This window comes from Hesperophylax consimilis, chromosome 25 (assembly GCF_061612785.1).
Source record: "Hesperophylax consimilis isolate HC1 chromosome 25, BYU_Hcon_1.0, whole genome shotgun sequence".
In the NCBI taxonomy this organism is placed as follows: Eukaryota; Metazoa; Arthropoda; class Insecta; order Trichoptera; family Limnephilidae; genus Hesperophylax; species Hesperophylax consimilis.
Window position 1 is genome coordinate 18,399,230 of NC_142860.1, and position 22,728 is coordinate 18,421,957.

Genomic DNA, 22,728 nt, shown 5'->3' on the forward strand with positions numbered 1-22,728 from the left:
GCAGAAACGCCGAGGGGCGGAGCCTCGGGACCGCCCCTAGCCCGGATCGCTAGTGCAGTGCGGGCGCAGTATTAGAAATATTTGAATTTAGAACTATGCGACTAAAAATAATAACGGTTTATTGCGTTCAGTGGAAATCGTAGGAAGAAATATTTGCATGTTCGAATCTAGTTTCGAGTTTCTGTTCTTTGTAGATAATTTGAATTTAGAACTAAAAATATCAAATTTAGTGTGTACGATTAATAAATTAGTGTCTTATTGGCTTATTGGAATGGTTTGAACTTAGAACTATGCGACTAAAAATATTCAATTCATTGAGTTAAAGGAATTGGTACGATTAATCGTTGTCGTGTTTATGTGTAGTTGTTTTTTTGGTATTTTTCATTTATTTGAATTTAGAAATATGCAGTTAAATTCACCAATGCGTAAGATTAGTAAATAAGGCAATTAGTTGATTATTTGGAATATTTGTTCGATTTAGTGCTTTTTTGTCTATGTGGAAATATTGTCCTCACTTTCCGTAGATATTTCGTTATAATTTTTGGTAGGAATAAGGCTGACAGAATGGGGGAGACGAAGGAGAAGCATGGGAGGAAAGTTGGGAAGACTCGACTGTCCACATCTGACTGGGTTTAGTTTATTTTATTTTAATTTTAAATTGTTTTCTTATGAAGTCGATACATTTTCGAATGAGGGGAAATTTAAGAAGGTGGGTACTATACAAAACCCATTTTGGTAATTTTTGAGAAAAAAAATTATTTATTTAATAAACTTACCATTGTCGAAATGGTAATTAATTTGATGGCGTCTAGAGTCAAGGAGCTTACTGCTATGCTATGGAGATCGCTGTTTTTTTTTATTTATTTTGGTTCATTTTTCATTTGTAAGGTTCTGATAAAATTATAAATAATGTTTTTTTACAACCATCTATTGTCAGTGAGACAATGGCATTCCCAATTGAGATATGTTGTGAGTTGTGAGGCTGAAGGTAGACGAAAGGTAAAAGATGGGGAAACACCTAGTTATTCAGATCTCATTACCAAATACGACCAGAACCATTTCAAACAGCATTTCGATTATGAATGTTTGTCTTTTACCAGGGTGATACTGGAAGTATCTATAGCAGCAAATATACTAAACACAATATGATTGCAATATTTGAAAAAGGTTGCTTATTTATGGAGTGCATTTCAACAGGAAACCGTAATTATTTTAATTCGCACTATCCTTATACTACAGACTTGCAAGTATCTCAATAGGTGTTCTATTAAATTATTCACTAAATTTTGTTGTTAAACTCGATTATTTTCCCAATGCTTCCCACTTAAAAATACATCACCAGTCCTGTTTAAAGCCTAACCCCAACATCTACGAGTAGAATAGGTACTAGTTATATTTAGCAGTGCAAGTCGTAGAGGCCCATTGCAAGCTCTACGCCGCGCCGCCGCGCCGCAGCAAAACACCTGCCCAATCGTAGGCCCTGTAGCAATCATGAACCGGCTGAATTATTAATGCCGACTTTGCGATAAATGACTGCAAAAGGTAGTGGATTTCAACTATTACAAGGATTGTACATGATTGGCATTATGATTTTAATGATATCGTGGAATATTCATTGGTGGGAAATCGGGGAGTAAGAATGAGCCTGTTTAATTCATGTGTTCCATTATTTAATGACTGAGCGTAGCAAAATCTTGTTTTAACTTGACTGTTTGGAATTTCACATTTCTGTAAATTTGTTTGTGACGTTCAGGTTTCGGCTCAAGATGGTGACTATATTAGATAGGGTGACCGGATAATTCATCAAAATGATAATTCATCACATCTTTAAAAAGTTATATAAAGTCATGGAAAGTGATGAAACAAAAACTTTATTAACTGGGTTAAGAAGATTAGGTTAGGTTAGAATTAATTTTTTTTCATCGTTTTTAATGACTTTTATATCACTTTTTAAAAGTGTGTCGAATAGTCACTGTGTTGAGTTATCATGGAACCGTATAGTAATTCATAAAAGCACATAAGTGTGGGTACGCATGTAAAAATAGGGACTAGTATGTCATTACCATTAATAATCGAAATAATTAAAAAAATATGCTAATAAGTTATATAATAATTAGCATTTTTTAATCAAGCTCTATCATAATTATTCATATATCATAAGATTGTTATAATACGTTAATAATTTATTACATGGACGTGTATTAACTGCTCGTCTATTTAATTAAAATAAAACCTACATCAAATTAGCACCCTGCGTTGGGTTATTACCTACCTAACGCGTTGGATCAAATCTCATAAATATGATTGAATTAACTCTTGCATTGTGCATTCATTCGTTCGAAAATACTGTATTAAAAATTAAGTTTTTTTATAGTAAAATTACGTTACGTAAAAAAAATTCACTCGACCGTTTTGCCTTTCGTCCGTCTGTCAATATGAGCGTACGTTCTGTTTCAGTTTCAAGGTGGTGGCTGCTTTAATTGAAAGATTATTTCTTCAAATATGAAATCATCGTATTTATTTGGACTTTCAAAGCCATCTAAGTTAAAGTTTCTCAAAGGAACTCAAATGGCCCAACATACTTGCGACCAAATTCTTTCTGATAGTATTATTTTTTGGAATTAATAGTCAATGCAGCTTCTGTTACCGTAACACAGACAATTTTTTCTACAGATTTTCAAGTGAAATTTCAATTTTATATTTGCCTTGAACCTTACAACCTTTTATTTTTTTATATTGATATTGAGGAAAATAATTTCCCTCAGGGCCTATGTCATCTCTGGGGATTCTGTGTGGAGGGTCTTATTTGAGAAGATGAGGGAGTGAATATAGCTCTTGAAGAGACCCATATTGTAGGAGAAAGGAAACACAGAGGTCGACAAATCGTTCCACAGCCGAACTGTTGAACTAAAGAACGATTCGTAGAAGCGAACCGTTCTCATGTGACAAATGTCAACCATGTACATAAGTTGGCTGGTAACGAAGGGATCAATGACTTTAGTTCCTCGGAGCATCTTCCATTGTAATACCGGTAGAAAAAGGACAGGATACCTACCTGACGCCCGTGCTCTAAAGTTTTTAATCTTTTTGCTAAGATAGAGGAATCTAACAAACAGATTTTTCTGCTTTTTTTTAATAAATATTGCTTGAATAAAATCACAGTCAATCGTAAAGCTAAGTTAATTTAATTATAAGTATTAATTGAATCATTTGAAGACGAGATTAGCTATTAAATCTTATAATAATAGTTTTTACAAGCTTCTCAAAATTACCAAGACAGTGTTTAAAACTCGAGAAGACTTCAAATTAAAATAACAATATTCATGGTTGCATCCAAGATAAAAATTACAATTTTACTGAACTCGTTTGCAAAGTATTACCATAATATTCGCCAGCATGTTAAAACCTGTTTTTCCTGCATTTTATTTCTGTTTCTTCGTTTTCGGTCTAGTAATGCAAGTGCAAAAGTGCTTTTTATCTATTCAAAATTGATGCATTAAAATTGCAGTTTGCGTCCGAATACTTACATGTGTTCAATTATTTATGGCAGTGATGCGCTTAGAGCGTGACGGTTATTACTGTGAGAAAGGAAATTCTCATGGAGAATGCGTGCGGACTCACATCCTAAGCGCTTTGACCGTTACTTTTCCTAGGTTGATACTCGTACCTTTCAACGAAAAGATTATGCAAGAAATGTTTTATGTTTTTGCTATAAAATTAACAATATTTGTTGGAGATAATAAATTGTTTTATGTGGGTGTTTCTTGCTGCCATGTGGGTGAGAATGTGTAATTGGTACTGTCGCAGAGGGCGAAATAGGTACGAAATCTAAATGTTAGTTATATTGCAAGTGTTAAAAGGTATTATATAATGTGGTCCTGCCTCTGAAATCTCCATTGTAACCTTTCTTCTGTTACATGTATCCCTAATATTATTACATAATTAAATACGTATGATGGTGACAAGTTTCTACATAAAATCATTTAATGCACCTTAAATTATATGATTTATGCCTTTTACGCAAAATAAAAACACGTATTTTAATATGTGCTTTTTTAGTCCAATTAGGAATTATTTCATCAACTGCAACATACCCATTTAATAATAATAATTCACAATCTAGGTAAAAGTTTCAATGGAGTCTATAAAAAGTGTATTAATTATTAAAATATTTTGACAAATGCATTATGTTATTCCACTTGACGAATTCAATTGTATAAATATCTTCCAGCCAAAAATGGCGTTTGCATGGTTATGAAGATCTTTCTCTTAATAACTTGACCCTTATTGGAGGTTTACTATCATCAGAGCAATCTTCACCTTCTAAAATCTAAACTGTGGTTAGAACATCACTGAATTCCTTTGACACATGACATAGGCACAATTGTGCCTTCATTTATTTTGTATGAAAAATCAGGCAACCTATTTGCGATGAACATTCAATATCAAACTCAACGTGTAATGCTTGTGAAAAAAAAATCTCCCATCATTTCCTTGCAAAACGTATAAAGGCACAATTGAACCTTTGCCGCCTATTATGATACTATATGATTATATACCCACGAATATATATTTTTTTAATTTTGCTGGTATAATTTAATTTAAAAAATCACTTCCTTGCAAATGTATGAAGGTACAAATGTAACTTTGCCGCCTGTTATAGATTTTGATGTTTTGTTTTAAATTGTGCTTTTATTATTCAACTAAAAAATTTAGAGATTTCACGAAATTTCAGGTCAATAAAAGATCTACAAAAAACAATAACGATCTAAAATCGTTAAAGTTACAATTATAACTCTTCCGTTGGATAAGTATTCAAAATGCAGATTATTGTACACTTATTATTGTACTTCTGGAAAAGTAATTATTACAATGTACACAGAATTAAAAGTAATTTTCAATGAGATTCATTGCATTCGCAAACGTTACGTGTGTTTCCAAGTCAACAGTTGCAATAAGTTTGTCCATCAAGTTCTATTTCTTCTGCCTTAATAATAATTCTATGAGACAAAAAATAATATACAAAGCTTTGTTAATTGGCAGTACTAGTATAATTATGGAAAAAAACGAAACTTTTTTTAAATAAATTAAATTTTTTGTACATGATAACAGAATCGTTTTTAGTACTTTTGCTAAGCCGAAGTTGTTTTCTTATTTATTCTTACAAAATGATAAATACCTGGAGAATTTCAATAATGATATATAATTGCCATGTTGAATCTCTTATAGCCAATTATTATTTTTAACTCGCTCTGTTGATTAATAATACTTATTGAATGCGTAAATTAAGTATGAATATATTTCAGAGTTGACAGGCTCCTGCATTGATTTAAAAGAAGTATTGAAATAATCGCAATAGACCGGTTTGTTGGCAATCCACTGAATGAAATTAAAACCAAGTTCAATGGTGTTGATCGTCTTACCGTTACACGTGTTTGATATTGCACAACTGAGATGTTTGAAGGAGATTGTATAATACAATTTATTTTTAAATGCCTTTATGATAGCTGCGTGGTTAATTAGAAGAGTTTAATAGAATAAATCGCTGTCTTCAGACCCAAAATAACATCGCTAAAGCTGTGGTCGCCGGTTTGTAGCCATTTTGTCGACATCTTGTTATTTTTATATATATTTATAACCCCTTTACATAAAAGGGATCAACGACAACCATCAGCAACAACTAGCACTGCACCTTACCACCTCCGTCATAAGCGTTGAGGGCGGTGCCCAACACGGTTTGTGACTACTTCACTGCCACCATTCAGAGACCTTAGCGCTCTGACCACTGTGATCCTTTCCTTCCATCGCAGCCCTCATCTGTGCTGCTATAGTTACACCTACACCTTCAAGATTTTCGAGACACCTGGAAGCTCCTAGACTCCAAAGCTCACCGATCTAAATGCAGTTATCCATAGTTGTATAGTAAATTCATTTATATGTTTACTTAATAATATGAAAACCAGCATCTGCCACAGATTTTTACCTCTTCCCGCATACAAAATACAGCGTAGTTTGTAATTTGTAAACACCTACATTTTTTCCACACAAATGATACGATTTCAATTCGAGATGCATGTAAAATTTCATATTTTCCTCTTTACCAATGCCATAATTATTCTAAACCGGTTATTCAATTCTTGTTATATTTATTACCTTCTTATATTTTTTTCCAAACAAACGCGTTGGCTATTTGCAAGTACCTAATGAGATGACGTCAGAATATTATAAAATTAACTACCTGTTTCGCAGTAATTTTGTAATGAATTGTATCATTGTTTTGAAAATATTTTGCATCGGATTTTACGTAATTGTTTATCAGGTTTCATGGCCATCTTGACGATTATTACAACATATATAGATGCAATCTTATCTACTTCTCTAGCGTAGTGGTTTTAAATGCCACCTTTTGACACGAGATTGCGATGTCTTCGTACAAAAATGCACAATATTGACAATGAGAACACAATAATATTCTTGAAATTAATGTCAATAAATTCGCGATTGAGCCCTAAACAATTGCAATTTATTTAAAGTGATGACCTAACAGAACTCGTTTTTATCGTTGTTTTGTTTTGTATTTTATGATATTCTTCAAAAATTTCTTCCGTTTTGCCAGAAAAAAAGTATTTATTTGGTAGCTCATATTACACATTTATTCACAGATTTTTTTTTGAAAACTTCTCAAGCGTACTAGATAGTTATACCAATACCATAAATCCTATTTGGTACAAATTTTTCAATGATACAAACATCTTCGCATTTTCTCTTTAATTTCATTGATAAAAATATTTATTTGAGAAGACAATACATCTTATTTTAAAAATGGATATAGAAAAAGCCCAAAATTTCATGATCCTATGGGATTTTTTTTCTGCTTTATAAATGATGTGGGACGATTTGCCGACCTCCGTGTTTCCTATCTCCTACAACATAGGTCTCACTCCTTCCTCTCCTTAAAAGACCCTATTACACAGCATTCCAAAAGATGACTTAAGATGTGCGGAGTTAATGTGAAAAGTTGGAGCTGGGTGTTAAACTGGAAAGTTCATAGTTTTGTCAGTTTCGGTAGGACGTTAACGCGTTTTAAAAATATTCAGATGTACAGTTACAACTGAGCACCATTTTGAAAAAAAAACCCTTTCGATGATGTAATCCTAGTCAAACGCATCACAGCCTTTAATTTTTATTGGATTTTTTAAGATAAAATGGTTATAAATCTAATTATACAAGTGCTCCTTATAATCATAAATAAAATCTTACATCTAACTCAATAATTAAAGCGTAATTGTTTTACTTAAGAGCATCATTCTCGTATAATTTCACTGTTAAATAAAATTAAAATGGATAAAATGTTCAGAACAGCAAAAATTTAATTCATAATTACCTTATAGGGTGTTTCGTAATGTAGTAAAAATTCATATTTGTTTAGGGCGTTTCTTTGTCAGCCATTTTAAGGTTATATAGAAAGTCTGCCGCTGCACGTAATGCGGAATAAATTATTCTAGTTTAAATGTAGAGGGTTCTCAAATAGTGTGTACTCTATCCATGTATGGAAGCTATACATATGCATTTTCCGTAACAAGGTATACAATGCAATGTCTGTTACAAGTGGAATGCTGGAATATGACGGATTGATGGGAAGAAAAATATGTAAGTGATGTATTATAAGAAAGGTTTCACTGTGAATTTTTTAAAAGAAATTTTAATTTAATAAGGCTGGGTTGATCAATATATGTTTGGCGTACAGTATTTTTTTCTGATTTTCGAACAGTAAAATTATTTTAGCATGTAAATTTTACTCAATATTTGTTTACGGTGTCCGGAAATTCATAGTAGGTACAATTGAGAAAATGATACATTACACAGAAAACCCAAAAAAAAAATGTCATCAAGGTTTCTGAAACACATATATAATATTCTTTAAAGGGGCACCTTTCAGTTATTTATTATTACTTACTAGTCATGTAAGTAAGAACTTACTTTCAAATTAGTTTTATTTCGGCAACTAAAGGGTTAAAAAATTGTGGTGGAGTCTACGGTTCGGCGCATTTTAAAATATACTAAACAGCTGATATTTACCCCCTAGCGACTTAGTGGACGATTTATTTTCAATTTTTTCTTTAAAATTTCACTCCAAAACCAAAAATCGAAAAAAAATTACTTCAAAATCGACTACAAATGTGATGTAGATTCACAAGTTTCCCGCTTGCACGTGATTTTCCATAACACCATGCATATATTAAATAAGGTACTATTAATTTATCATTATTCTGCCTTCCTGTACAGAATGGAAAAGTAGTACCTATCGGTTATTCGAATGACTTTGTTTAATTCAGGACGCCATAAATACTAGTGTCATAGAATCAATATCAATTTTCTCAGTACTAAAATATTCCTACAAACGCCGTTGGACATCAAACTAAATGCACATCTGAAAATAAACCTTTGTGTAGGCTTCGAAGGTTCGGACAGTCGGAGAACGGAGGTACGGAAACAAAGCCTGAATCGTTGCGTAGTAAATGAAGAGACCTTAACCAACTTAATCTTTGTTCTGGCAAAATGGGCATGTTTTGCCTTTGTTCCAAATATTTCATAATGATTTTTAACGTATTGATAAATTGTTTATTTTATTTGAAATAATTAGCAAATAATTAGTTCCCTCTGCACTAGGAGTTCAATCGTGTTTTTAACTTTATTGAACTAAGATTATTTCCAATTTATTTTTTAAATTTGTGAAGTATAAATTTTACAAATGGCTTTTTGATAAATATAATACAAACGATATGACATCGTCTCTTTTTAAAGCAGTTTAATGAAAATTTCTAAGTTTCCGTAGATTACGAAATCAATAATATTACGTGGTTGCGAAAGCAAATCAATTTCACACAATAAAATTATAGTTGTTAAGGAAAATTATTTAAAGTTTCGAATAAAAAAAAACTGAAATTATGTTAAGATTCAACTATAGTAGTTTTTTAATGTAATTTTGTGAAACTAAGTTAACCTGCTGAAAGTTTTTCTGCATCATGATAAAGAATGTTATATTTATTTATTATTATTAAACGCCTTTTTTCGGGGCTTTTACATGAGAATATTAGGATCTACATTATTATTGAACATAACTGAATTGCTTCATTAAAAAAATTTTATATTTGTTTAATGATAAGTTGAAGATGTCCACTGACTTGGTGTAATTGTTTCCCTCCATTAGTATTCTGTGCAAAGAGTAATACATGTGGTAGTTAGTCCCAGAATTTCTGCACTGAAATAGATCCCGACTTCTAGTATAACGAAGCGGAATCCGAAAGCTTATCAATTCTAGCAATACCGGACTATCAACTTAATCATTTGGAATTTTATGTAGTAATACCAAGTCAGTGGTAAAATCTGTACCCGAGAAGCATACGGATGCAAGTCCAAAATTTGAAGAAATGAGTTTTTGATGAAGACATGAAGTAAATTATCATGTTCATTAGTGGCAGAAAGATGCAAGCCCTATCTTGAATATTTATGGTATTTTCAAAAATATTATAAGGATGCAAGAACCATTAGCACATTCACACCGTAGAAGCATAAAGATGTACATTGGACTTGCATCTTTCTGCCTCTAACATTACTACGCTTTCCATGGAAGTAAACATTCGAATGTAGACTCAAGTCCATTTTGCGTCCTTCTGCCTCTAATTTCTATGTTTTCTGTGGAACTAAACAGAACAATCCCAGTGCTCTCATCATTATTTATTGCATTCCTGCAATAAATAATGATGAAAAAGAGTATTTCCGTGTATGAATGTATGACGAGGTTCAAGAAACAGAATTCTTCTTAAGAGACTGATGGAAACATAGGTGGTGATATTATTATTGAAGACCTGACCATGTCACTTATTTATTTATTTACTTACATTTACCTTACCTCATCATTATACTACTGAATGGACTATATAGGGATGGAAAACAGGTGGCAAATGAAGTAGCTTCTTGCCTCTTAAAGTGGATATACAGCGATATGGGGAATAATGTTGAAGAAATAACCGTATGGTCTGACAACTGTGCAGGTCAAAATAGAAATATAACAATAGCCATATCCTACGTATGGCAGGTTTTATAAAAAATTAAAAACCTCAAGATCATTCATCTTAAATTTTTATTACCTGGAAGTAGACTCTGTCCATTCAGCGATTGAAAGGGCAAAAAAAAAACTACCCAATTCCAAATATTTTACCGCACGACAAAAAAAATTAACGGAAACAATTCATCAGATATTGCAAAACTCATATCACATAGCACTCTATTTAGGGTGAATTGCCTAATACAAAAAAAAAATCAGTTCATTGTACACTCAATGAACTTAGAAAATTTCAAATATTTAAATTCCCTTTAAAACTGGTTCACAATCACCTTTTGTATATCGAAAGAAGAATATAAATGGTAAGGGTTTCCTAATATCAACGGTATTATGGCTACGAGCTGACGTAAATGTGTCGGGGATGCTACTGTATAAAAATGTTTTTCAGGAAACTGAATTTAAATATTATTATATTAGAAGAAAAAGGAGAGGTGTTTTGAGCAGTGACCGGATAAATCATCAAAATGATAATTCATGATAATTTCCCATTTTTAAAAAGTTATATAAAGTCATGAAAAGTGATGGTAAAGTGAAGAACAAAATCTCTATTAACTGGGTTAGGTTAGGTTTAATTTATTTTTTTCTCGTTTCTAATGACTTTATATCACTTTTTAAAGGTGTGTTGAATTGTCGATTTATCATGGAACCGTTTTGAGCACCCCGGAGGTATTGCCCCAGGTAAATACAATTCCAATCGCATTAAATACACCAAATTTTGGTGTCCTACAAAAGATGTTACAGTGGGTACCAGAGCCACTGCACTTTTTTTACACTTATTTTTTTTAATCTTTTTTTTCTCTGTCAGATGACGAAGATATGGAAAATACCAATAATTTGTAAAAATAATTATAATTAAATAAAAAAAATATATAAATAAAATATATATTTATATATACCGGTTTTATAGTTATTATTTTACTTCCAAATGAAATTTCAACATTGATCTATTTTATTTATATTTATATTTACCTATAAATATCTATTTGATTTTTTAAATATGATTTAAGATTTTCACGGCCAAAAGTATTTTTGTTATTTGTTTTTGGGGTATTATGCCGTGTTGCGCTAACTCCTTCTTTAGCCAACGTTTCGGACAGCATTGCAGTGTCCATCATCAGGGCAGATGTGTTATTTATAACCTGATGATGGACACTGCAATGCTGTCCAAAACGTTGGCTAAACCCAGTAAATATAAATATCTATTTTATTTATAGGGAAATATAAATAAAATAGATATTTATATTTACCTGTTATATAGTTATTATTTTACTTCCAAGTGAAGTTTTCAACATTGATCCCTTTATAATATACCATGTGTCATACCAAAATATTCAATATCATTTTTAATCAGAAGGACTCAAGTCCACAATGCTTTTTTTAAAACATTTTTTTTAGGCTTTGCATATAAAATATTTTATTTTATTTTCTCATTTTCGATACAAAATTAATTGATTTAATAGGATAAAAAATAAAAATCAATTATCATGAATATCCGCAGAAGTTATGAGACCAAACTTACAGAAAAAAAGTATTTTGGCTCTCCTGAACATTTAGCTTTTTGGACTTGCATCCGTATGCTTCTCGGGTACAGAAATATTTAGCGGTTTTTTAACTAATTGCTGTCAATTCATTGTTTCAGGACTAGAACGGGTCGCTGAGGAGTTGATGGGTCGCAGGAAATGGAAACTCTATCAGGACGTATTACTAGCCAGAAACCTTCCACTTCAGCAGCCAGATCAGAGCGACTCACCCGTGGAGCCTTCTTCAGCAGAAAACCACAGCCTCCCGGAGGCGCTGAACCTCAACCCCCAAGCAAACCAGACCTCCGAGGGAGAAGACCGACCCATGATAGCCACCACGGAAGCGCTTCAGCGCAACAACAGCGCTACAGACCTCGCGCAGGATCCGCAAGACCTAATCCCGAAAAAAGAACAAGAAAAGCAACCAGATCTTTCAATTTCGCTGGACGAAGACTTGAAAGAAGTTCAAGACCTAAAAACAGAAGACGGGCCAATACTTAGAGAAGAAAATTGCAGTATTCCTCAGACCACAACATTGAAAATCAAGACCATAGAAGAGATCAATACTGTAGGTGGAAACAGTAATAATGGTAATAATGGTGGGGGAGGACCAACAGAAACTATTTTGGAGAGTTTGATCAAGAGGAGCAGCACTGGACCTCCGAGGAAGCCGCAACCGGTAGACTGGAGACCGCAGGACAAGTGCTACTTCTGCGTTGATGGTGAACTGGTGAGGCCAGGTGTGGAACAGACTCCTGCCGCACCAGAACCTCCTCCGGTGAGTCTCATTATTTTTCGCTTCTTTAACCTGGGATAGTTTTAATGCTATATCAGCAACATTGGTGTTTTCCTATAGACCTTGTTCACAACGATTAGAGTAGTTTAGATTGTGGAAGCGGCTTCCTCACTCCATTGGATTGTTTTTTTTTTTTTTTTTTTTTTTTTTATTAACGACAAATATAATTACAAAGTTAAGTATATTATTCGCAGTCCTCTTCACTAGGTATTCCTGTTCCGAGACGGACTGTAGGTTTTTGTATAGGTGTAGATCGTGATTTCCTTGTTAATTTCTACAAAAAAAATTTAAAAAATTGTCTTCACATTTGTTCAATTCATAATTTTATTGATTTCCTCATCTTCATGTTTACTTAGCCATAATTTGATGTCGTTTTTAAGTTTTTGTGTCTCCGTTGTGTTTTTGAGTTCAATTGGGAGGGCATTATATAGTTTTGTAGCATGGAAATGATGATTTTTCTGGCCAAAAGACGTATTTAATTTTGGGATGTTCAATAGTTTTGAGGATTTCTTCCTTGTTTTGTTGAACCGGTAGTTTTATTTAATCCATTCCAACAAACACTTTTAAGCGTTTCCAAATCTAATGTTAAGTTGTCTCTAAATGTTGTATGGAGTAACAAATAATGTGCTCTAAGATAAATGATGATAAATTAATTATCTGATCTTTACTGTCACATTTACACCCTAGTATTTCGGCTTGATATCGGAAAGAGTATTTTATAGTATTTTTTGGGCAGTTCTCGGTAGACTTGCATTGTAAAATCATTATTATATTCAACACCATTATCTTCTTAACTTGTTTATTCGTGACTAGACCAATTATCCCTCCTACATGCATCCTTAGAAGGTTAGATATTACTAGCAGTAGTAAAACTGTCCATTTTATTTTGTTCGTCATAAGAAATTAGGTTTTTTTGTTTATACTTCCGTTTGGCTCTATTCATCATTGTAAAAACGTTGTTTTATCTACTTGGTGACTCCTAGACAAAGTGACTAACATTATTAAATCATATAATTAAATTATTTCTTTTGTATGACGATCTGAAACCTATTGATGAGTGTTCCCTTCGGCTGACTCATTAGATGATTTTTGTTCAACTCCTAACATAAAATTATGTTGCCTGCGTGACTGATTTGAGTTTTAACAATACCTATGATGAAAAAATAATACGTAAAATAAATTAACAATTTGAAAGAAATCATTAACTCACAGATTTTTTAAATCTACATGTTTAATTAGCTTTACGCAGAAGTTCTAAACGAAAATTTTTTTTTTTTTCAAAATTTTATTATTTGAAAATTTAAAAAAAGCCATCATCATGTTAATTACCTTCTGATATAGGTATTACATTTTATTTCATATTGTTCAACTATTTCTTCATTATAACTAAGTTAGTGTTATTAGAGTGTATTATTTTAATGAATTTGAATTTTAAAACATGTTACATTTTTAGTAAGTCTTAACCCAGAAACACCTATTGTCCTTCTAAATGACACACATTTTTACTCCCATAGGATGTAGATTTTTTTTAGTCTTGAACTGCATTAAGCGATAGAAGCGTAGAAGGACGATAGATAATAATATATATATAAGCTTAAACTGATTTCACGAAAAACCTCGGTGTTTGCACGAAGGACGTAACCTTTTCTTCAGTTTCCCCAATACCTTCTGCTAAACTTTTCAATTTCCGGTTAAATTCATAGTGCTTAGATACTCATTTCTTGCGCTTCCTCCAGTTTCTGTCTCAATCTTGTATTTCCTTACGTATGGAGAATCAATTTCACTAAAACATCCAAAAAACATAATGCTTTTGTGTTGAATTATACAAAAGAAATACTTATAAACCCGTGGCGTTTCAAAACATCCACTTGGATTTGCTTGAAGCTCAATGCACATATCCGTTTTTATGGTGTTTCTAAAGTAAAAAACGGTTCCTAGCGTACAAGAATATTGTTTTTTACAGGGAATTAAAGTACATGTTAACTCTTGATAGGCCAAGATGCCAAACAAAACGTCTGTAATCAAGTGGGTCTTCCGACGACCCCATATATTTTTCTGTCTTATGTGCTTTTAGAATATAGAAATCCCAATTATTCAGTCAATTATTAATGGTAACTTAAGTACTTGCGCAGAAATACGTAAAATACTAAAAAGGTATGTAAAATATTTAAGCTAATATAAGGAGGATGGTAATATTGGGTACTACCTACTCCCCCACTTGGCTGCGGGATAGTTAATATTATTTTAGTTTGTCGTTTTGTAATTTGCAAATACGTTTATTTTATCAGTGAAAAAACGCGCAAAAATTATAAAACTATGTATTTACAGAAAATCTTCATATTACTTATTTTTACTGTGAAGAAAGCTTATTGCGGGAAAATATAATAAAAATCAAGAATATTTTCGATGACTTTCATTATATTATTGTCGAGAAAAAACATTTTTCAGCATTCTCAAACCCTATGAGCCTTAGTCGTAAGTCACTAGAAATAAGTCTTAAATGTAAATCACTAGTCATAATGAATCCTAGATGTAAGCCAGCTGTATTTATTATTTAATAAATACATTTGTATAGCGCCCTTGAGGTGATTTTGAACGAAAATACGCTACATAAATTAGACAAATATTATTTATTTTCCGACTTTATGTCCGGGTTAAATCTTCCCCACGAGAAAAACTGAACCCTTCCACACACTTTTCCACAAATGATCATCGAGTCGATCCACATTATGCAAGTGCATTATATAAGCATAATAAATACAAAACAATACAAGAACAACACGTCAACTCACCAGACATCAAATGGGAAAATAATTCACCGACTTTAATTTTATATAGGTTCGGCTCGATAGAACTCCTAATTGGACGTATAAATCCTACTGATCTTTCAATATAAATATTTTTTTTAAATATATATACAAATTTTTTGACAGATCTAATACGCCTAAATTTTGAATGAGAGAGCTAGGTATAATGCCAGTAGCCGAAATAACAAATGGTAATATTTTTATTGTCTGAGAATGCTAAATTCTTTTTATCTCATTTCCTACATCTTTGTATTTTCTTGTTTTTTCAGAAACAGATTTATGAATTTGGAATAGTAATTATTATTATTATCAGTAGTTATTACGTGGAAAATTGTGAAAGAAATATTAAAATTTCATATATATAAAAACACATTTTCTAGTAGGACGGTAGAATTTACAAAACCATAATTTAGCGAAAAACAAGTACGGCGGGAGATTGCAATTTTACCTCTGGTATTGCAAGGGTTAATGACAGATTTTTCCTACGCTATTCGGAATACTTCCATTTACAGCATACCAAGTCAAATCCCATTCCCAAGTGAAGCCTATCACGCGCAAAACAACAAAACCCATTTAAAATATCAATCGAAAAGCGCCCTAGGCGAAAATTTTGCTAGCTCCTAGTTTAAATCAAAAATAAATATAAGAAAAACTAGATTTACTACATGCAGTTCAAAAAAAATACTATTAAATAGATATATCATTTCAACAGCATAATTAGAAAAAAAAATACTGTAGGACCTTTATTTCAACGGTATTTCTGCGTATTTTTTTGTAAATTAAAAAGTAATATTACATCGAAAGGGTTTATTGTAACCTCCCCTATCACCCCGCATAGCTTACGGTACACCCTATATAGTAATATGTATTCCCATAAACTTGCTAATTGCAGATATTTGTTTGTATTGTAGAGTCCCCCAGCGGCCAACGAGTCGGGCTCCGAGTCGGAATCGAGCCGCTCGGGCCCCAGCCCCGCGGGCACGGCTGGGGGGCCCGGCGCCGCCCGGGCGCCCCCTGGCTACCTGCTGGGGCACCAAGCACAGGCTCTGGCGCACCTGCTCCAGTTGCAGCAGGCCAGACACCCCACCATGAACCAGGTGACTAAACTTAGCAATTAAATATTTTATAAAATTTAATATTGTCAAAATACATAGACAAATTAATATTTAGAAAGTATAATACCTATAATTTTCATACTTTATCGTGATAAATGCGAAAAAATTTTCATTTATCGAAAGATCTCTTCTTATATCCTATGTTAGTGGATATGTACTGTAAATGATTTATATATTATCAGCGCATATTAAATAATTAAAATACAAATCATTAGTAGAAAAAATGTCCCTTCACCTTATTTTGTTTATTTTAAGACATCCTTAATAAAATTGCTAGTTAAGCCTTCTTTCTTATTTTCCTTCGTTTTTTTAGTGTTTTTCTAGTGTGGTATTAAACTACTGTTAAAAAAATGTTAATAATCTTTTACTGATTGCTATCTATCGGATAATTACATATAGTTTTAATCACTGTCAAACTTGACTCTTTTCATTTCTTGAAGTTTTTTTGCAGAGACCCTTTTTTTAAAATGCAACAAGTTCACAATTTTTTTTCATCATTTTAATTGACTTTACAAACGTATGTTGAATTTCCACCGTCCTAAAATGTCATGGAACCATCATGAACACCTCGCTATGAGAATCTATGCTGAAGTGTTCAAGTATTTTTGATGCAGTATCGATGTGAATTGATGGTTATTTCATTGTTTCAGGTCCAGTCGATGGCAGCATCACTAGCAGCCGTGGCTGCGTTAGGTTCTCCAGGTCTCAGGGGAATGCCCTCCATTCCCCAAGCCCTGGTACCTCCAGGACTCTTGGCCCCACACTGGTATCTGCAGCAGAGGCAGGAAAGGTAATTCATAATTTATATCTTTTTTAAATACATCTTTTAGAATTTTGATTTTTTTTCGAAAATGAATTAATGTAAATCTTGGATGTGGAAATTTATCCACTTTCGATTTGATTCGATTCGATCAAGCTGAAACTTGGCAAATATACTCGCAGTCGATGACAATGCATTCTATGATTTATTTTGAGTTAAATACCTACACGAAGAAAAATAATTATTACTAATTTATTAAAAATCTCTTCAAATTATAGAACGGGTTTGCATGACAGGTTTCCTGAAAATTTTTAAATAAATTACGAATATATTATCATTTCTATATGTTATGCATTTGATACATATAGAAATGATACCTTGATGAAAAAACGATATTTTTTACATCGTTTTATTAAAAAATTATTTTTTTAGTATTATTGTTTATAAAGTAGCTCTGGAATTCATAATTATATCATGTTGCATTTTTAAATATTCGAAAAAATTCCACGGACAATAATACGGTTCTGTCACAAAAGAGATAAACCGATTGTTGTGTGTTGTGTGTTGTGGGCACATCCGTTATGCTTTATTAAGGTCAATTCTTAACTTCAAATTAAATTGATCAATTTTCTGTTCTGCACAGATAATCCATTGACTAGGAGACGAATGGTCTTAAGTAAATTGGCGACATCAGTTTTTCTTTCAAATTAGTACAGGCTAAAAAATGGGATGGTCCAAATTCTTGACAAATCTTTCCAACTGAACAGACAATTAAAATAATGTAATAAATAAATAATTAAAAATATTATATAGGACGGCCGCCGGTCGAGAGGAAAGACTTTTTCTTGACCAGCATCTTCAAATCTCGACGTGAAAAAGTAAATTTTATTTGATTAATTTGTGTTATTTCACAATCTATTAATTAAAAATAATATATTGTGTACTTGTGGCACGTTCTGAAGTGGGAGATACTCTTGGGACGGGTTGTTTCGGAAAATTTGAACAATTCTTCAAATTTCAACGTCCTTTTTCGGGTTCTGTGAAAGTCCCATTCAAGTTCTGTTATTATATCATTATAAGCTATCGGCTTGAAAAACCTGAAATAATAACAGAACTTGAAAAAATATTTCATAGAACTTGAAAATTAACTTTGAAATTTGAAGAATTGATCAAATTCTCTGAAACAACCCGACCTTATTATCGCCCTGGTGTAATACCACCATTCAAAATTGAAACGTTGCTTGAAATATCTTTAGCTGTGTTTGGTGACCAAATCTGAATTGCCAGGTACTCACCCAATTCCTCTTTCCCATCTCCTTCCCCTCCACAATACATTCATTCTCACAACATACCAAAATTACCAAAAAATAGGTAGGAACTTTATCGTTTGTCTGAATTCTTCACACTATCAGTTCCAATTTTGAAAATGACAAATGAACTCCAAGCAAATTTGAGTTCGCTGAATCAGAGTAACACACGATTTTTTTTTTTAATTCAGTACTTAACATTTCGTCTGTCCGTTAGTTTGTTTGTACGTTCCGTTTCAAGATGGTGACCGTTTAAATGGTTCAGAAAAAGTATTCTTTTGAATGTGAAATCATCGTACTTTCTTATTAGCTTTTTTAAATATTAAGGTACCTACCTGACCGAAGAAAGTTTGGAAAAAATTTTCATTGATATGGTGACATTTCTTTGGTCAAATTGAATATTTTCTTTTAAATTAAATAAGTAATATGGCTTATAATTTTGTAGGGAGGTACTTAATTACTTGGAAATCTTATGATTTCGGAGGAACTTTAGATTTTTTTATTAATCTAAAGTTACCTCACATCGTTGTGTGTTCTAATAGTTTTAGAAACATAAAAAATTACAATAATTGGCAAACAATGGATTCTTAAATATTTGAATGTAAGTACATATTATACCTATGTCAAAAAATATCAATATTTGAGGAAAACCTGTTCTCTCAATTCCTCTTTAAACTTAACCATCTTCTCAATCTCAGTAACTTCCTTCGGGATTTTGTTATTCAGTTGGACGGCCTGGTACATGAGATATTTCTGAGTGCTTGATTTTTTTTCTTTTTGGCAATTCGATTTCCCTTGCATTTCTCGTCCCGTGTCCGTTTTATTTATTAATTGAATAGGAGTAAATTAGGTCAGAAGTCAGGACATAACTACAGGGTTTTCCAATAAGAGGTGTTATTTTGACATTCAATCGTAAAAGATCAATGTTTACGTTGTGTGTGTGGCACGTAGCGCCGTTTTATTAAAAGTAAACGTTGTCCAGATCATTACCATTCAATTTCAGTAATAAAAAATCATTAATCATCTCTCGATAGTGCAATCCATTCACCGTAACTGTTGCTCCAGACTCATTTTCAAAAAATTAAGGCCCAATGACTCCACCAGACCATAAACTGCACCAAACAGTCACACGTTGAATATAAAGAGGCTTTTCAACAATAACTCTTGGGTTTTCCGAGCCCCAGATGCGACATTTTTGCTTGTTGACGAAGCCACCGAGGTGGAAATGGGCCTCATCACTCAAGATGATTTGCATTTGATTCACTCAAGTGAATTTTAATAATTTCAATCAGTTGTTGAAGCGTGTATCGTTCCATTTTTATTAATGACGTAGTTTTTTCTTGTCAAATATTAAAAAATGACAGCTTTAGAAGTAATATCTACCGAAATAACTGGCTATTCAAAATAACATCTCTTATTGGAAAACCCTGTACTAGCTTAATTAAAAGTACCGTAAATTCATTACTCAACTGATTTTCAGTTAAATTTTCCAATTTCTGAAACCGCTGTTGCTTCTTCTCCAAGAAGTCTATTCTTATGCGCATAATAGTGGATGACCAATTCCTGGTAATAAAGGTCAATTAAAATGGACAAAGAGAAGACCGAATGTAGGTTTACTAAAGCAATTATTTTCAGGAATTAAAATCGATATCACGGAATCAAAGACCAACGTTTTGCCAAGTAAGCAATATAGGTCACTGTGTTTTAAGGCAATGCACTACGTCGTGTTATATTTTAAATTGAGCCGCTATCAATAACAACCCTTACGTAGATGGCGATAAGGTTTTAATTCCCGCTTAACACCATCCGCTTGTTTTGATTTATGCAGGAAAAAAACATGGCCAAAAAGTGCCTTTTATTTTATTTTGTGTATGTTCTGGCATAAATATTTAATTTTTTTTCAATCATTTTATAGATAACTTAATTTGCCACATTATACAATAAAATTATATCAGAAAATGGGTTCGTAAGTAGGAGATTTTGATTTTTTAAGGTAGTTTTCATAGGCCTTATACATTATTTTTTTCTGGGCTTATAAAAAGATGTATTCTACCCGCAGTATTTAATTAAAGCATCTGAAACATTTCTAGGCGACCAAATTTTCCAACCAAAAACACATGATTTTGCATTACTACGTATGGCATCGCCTTAAAGCAATTTTAAACCATCGGCCTTATAACCAATACTAATCAAAAGTGATCGAACAACGGATTGACTAAAAGAGTTCTAGAGTGGAATGTACTCTCAGTATCGCCCTAGTGTAAGACCACCATTATGAATTGAAATGTTGCTTGAAATAGCTTTTAAAATTGGCCAGGTATTCCCCACTTTTCTCCCATTTATTTTCCCTCCCCTCTACCTTTAGCATCGGGGTTGCCATATTCTTACTAGCTCCAGACGGTTGGGACTGTTGTGCGGTTTCACATTTTAAAAAGTAAGTTAACTATGATATTTATTGACAGCTGAGATCCCCGGCGTTGCACGGGCGTTATAGTTTTTTTTCGAAATTTTATGTAAAAAGTGACATTCCGCTTGTTTTGAAGGTCAAAAGTGCAAAATTTCATCAGATTCGAAATAAAACTGTAGTTTTCTATACATATGAAATTCAAGTCGCCCGCTCGGTGTCCGCCAGAGACACTCATCTTTATGTAAACCAATAGATAAAGTCTCCGATGTTGCCCGGGCATTAAACAAAGTTTTTTTTAATTTGATGTTTTCAGTGACCTTCCTCTTGTTTTAAAGGTCAAGTTTGCAAAATTTGGTCAGTCTTAAAATAAAACTGTAGATTTGTACACAAATCAAATCCATAGCGTCAACCACAGACACTCCTCCTGAAATAAATAAAAAAGGCCTAGTTTAAATCTGTGGCGTCGCCCGGATTTCAATTTACCCGGACTCTGTGATTTTGAACGTGAAGTGTGCAAAATTTCATCAAGAACTATCAAAAGTCATCTTTAAGGAATGGGAAAAGAGGTCCAGGTATTTAATCGAGATCTCATATATACAGCGACCTTTCTCTTATTTTTAAGATCAAGTGTGCAAAATTACATCAATTTTTAAATAAAATTGTACATTTTTATAAAAAAACAAAGTCACGCCGGACTGCCTGCCATAGAGACTTTTCAATTTATATATATATTATATACATATTTATAGAAATATACAAATTAAAGCGATAAAATCACGTACGTAGAATGAATAAAAGTGACTAAGTCATTTTTAATGTAGTGTGACATTAAAATTAAGGACAAATTCAAGAGATAAGTTATCTCGAAATGCAAAATAGCGGCCAACGATTATTTTCGTACGTGCTTTAAAACCGAATACAGTACAGTACTGAAGAGAGATAGCCAAATAATAAATATTTTTATCTCAATGTATTGACCCAGTGGGTAATTTATGTTAATGTTGCGAATTGGTGACTCACTCCCAAAACATATGAGTATTGATATCAGAATATGTTTTTAACTCACAAAAGACTCGTGAACGTCGAAATCTAGAAACATGAAATTTGCACATATTTTTAATTTATGTGTCAGAAAATTTATTGGTGAAATTTATTTAGTTCACTTATTTTTTCTTCGTGAGCTGTGGAGTTTTGTAATCTACGTTGAACGGTTAAAAGACAGATAAAATGTATTTTATTGCTTGTACCAAAATTAAAATTTTAAAAAATATAGTTTTAATTTTATTATATTTCACTTTGGAACATTAACAAGATTTTAATACTACTTACGATCGTGATTTATTTTTGGGGTATTATGTCGTTTTGCGCTTTCTCCTTCTTCAGCTAACTTTACAGACAGCGTTACAGTATTCATCATCAGGGCAGATGCCTACCCTGGTGACGTCAGGACATATGGCCAGTAATGCTATCCGAAGGTGAAAGCGAAAGGCGGCATAATATCCCAAAAAGAAGCTATTTAGAAATCTATTTAAATGATTATCAGGCTTTATGAACATTCAAAGATCCTGAAGCGCATGACGAAATATCAGCATTAAAATACTTTTTTAATGCTGATATAACGTCTTTAACGTTTTGAATCGATTTGGTAGTGGATGTAACTTTTTTGAGTTAATCCAGTACCAATTTGGAATTATAAGGTTTAATTTAAAAAACGGTCATACTAGCTATCAATTCACTATTGTATTTTTAAATGCCTCATAGCTTGCCTAATGGATCCATAAATATTTTTAAAAATTATTAAAACATATTCTTATTATAAAAAATCAGCGACGCTATTTGCGGTTGCTTTGTTCCTTTCCCATTAATTGAGGTTCAGTCCAACAGTTCGGG

At 32.5% G+C, this 22,728-nt stretch overlaps 1 protein-coding gene across 2 annotated transcripts in view; it reads left to right on the top strand.

The window, feature by feature from the left end:
- Eip93F (Ecdysone-induced protein 93F) overlaps positions 1–22,728 on the top strand; it is a 134,851-nt gene that overhangs the window by 78,345 nt on the left and 33,778 nt on the right. For both annotated transcript variants that reach the window (XM_089646903.1, XM_089646904.1), the window contains 3 exons: positions 11,766–12,424; positions 16,161–16,346; positions 17,015–17,154. In XM_089646903.1, the coding sequence (XP_089503029.1) occupies positions 11,766–12,424; positions 16,161–16,346; positions 17,015–17,154 (985 nt within the window). The remainder of the gene's footprint in view (positions 1–11,765; positions 12,425–16,160; positions 16,347–17,014; positions 17,155–22,728) is intronic.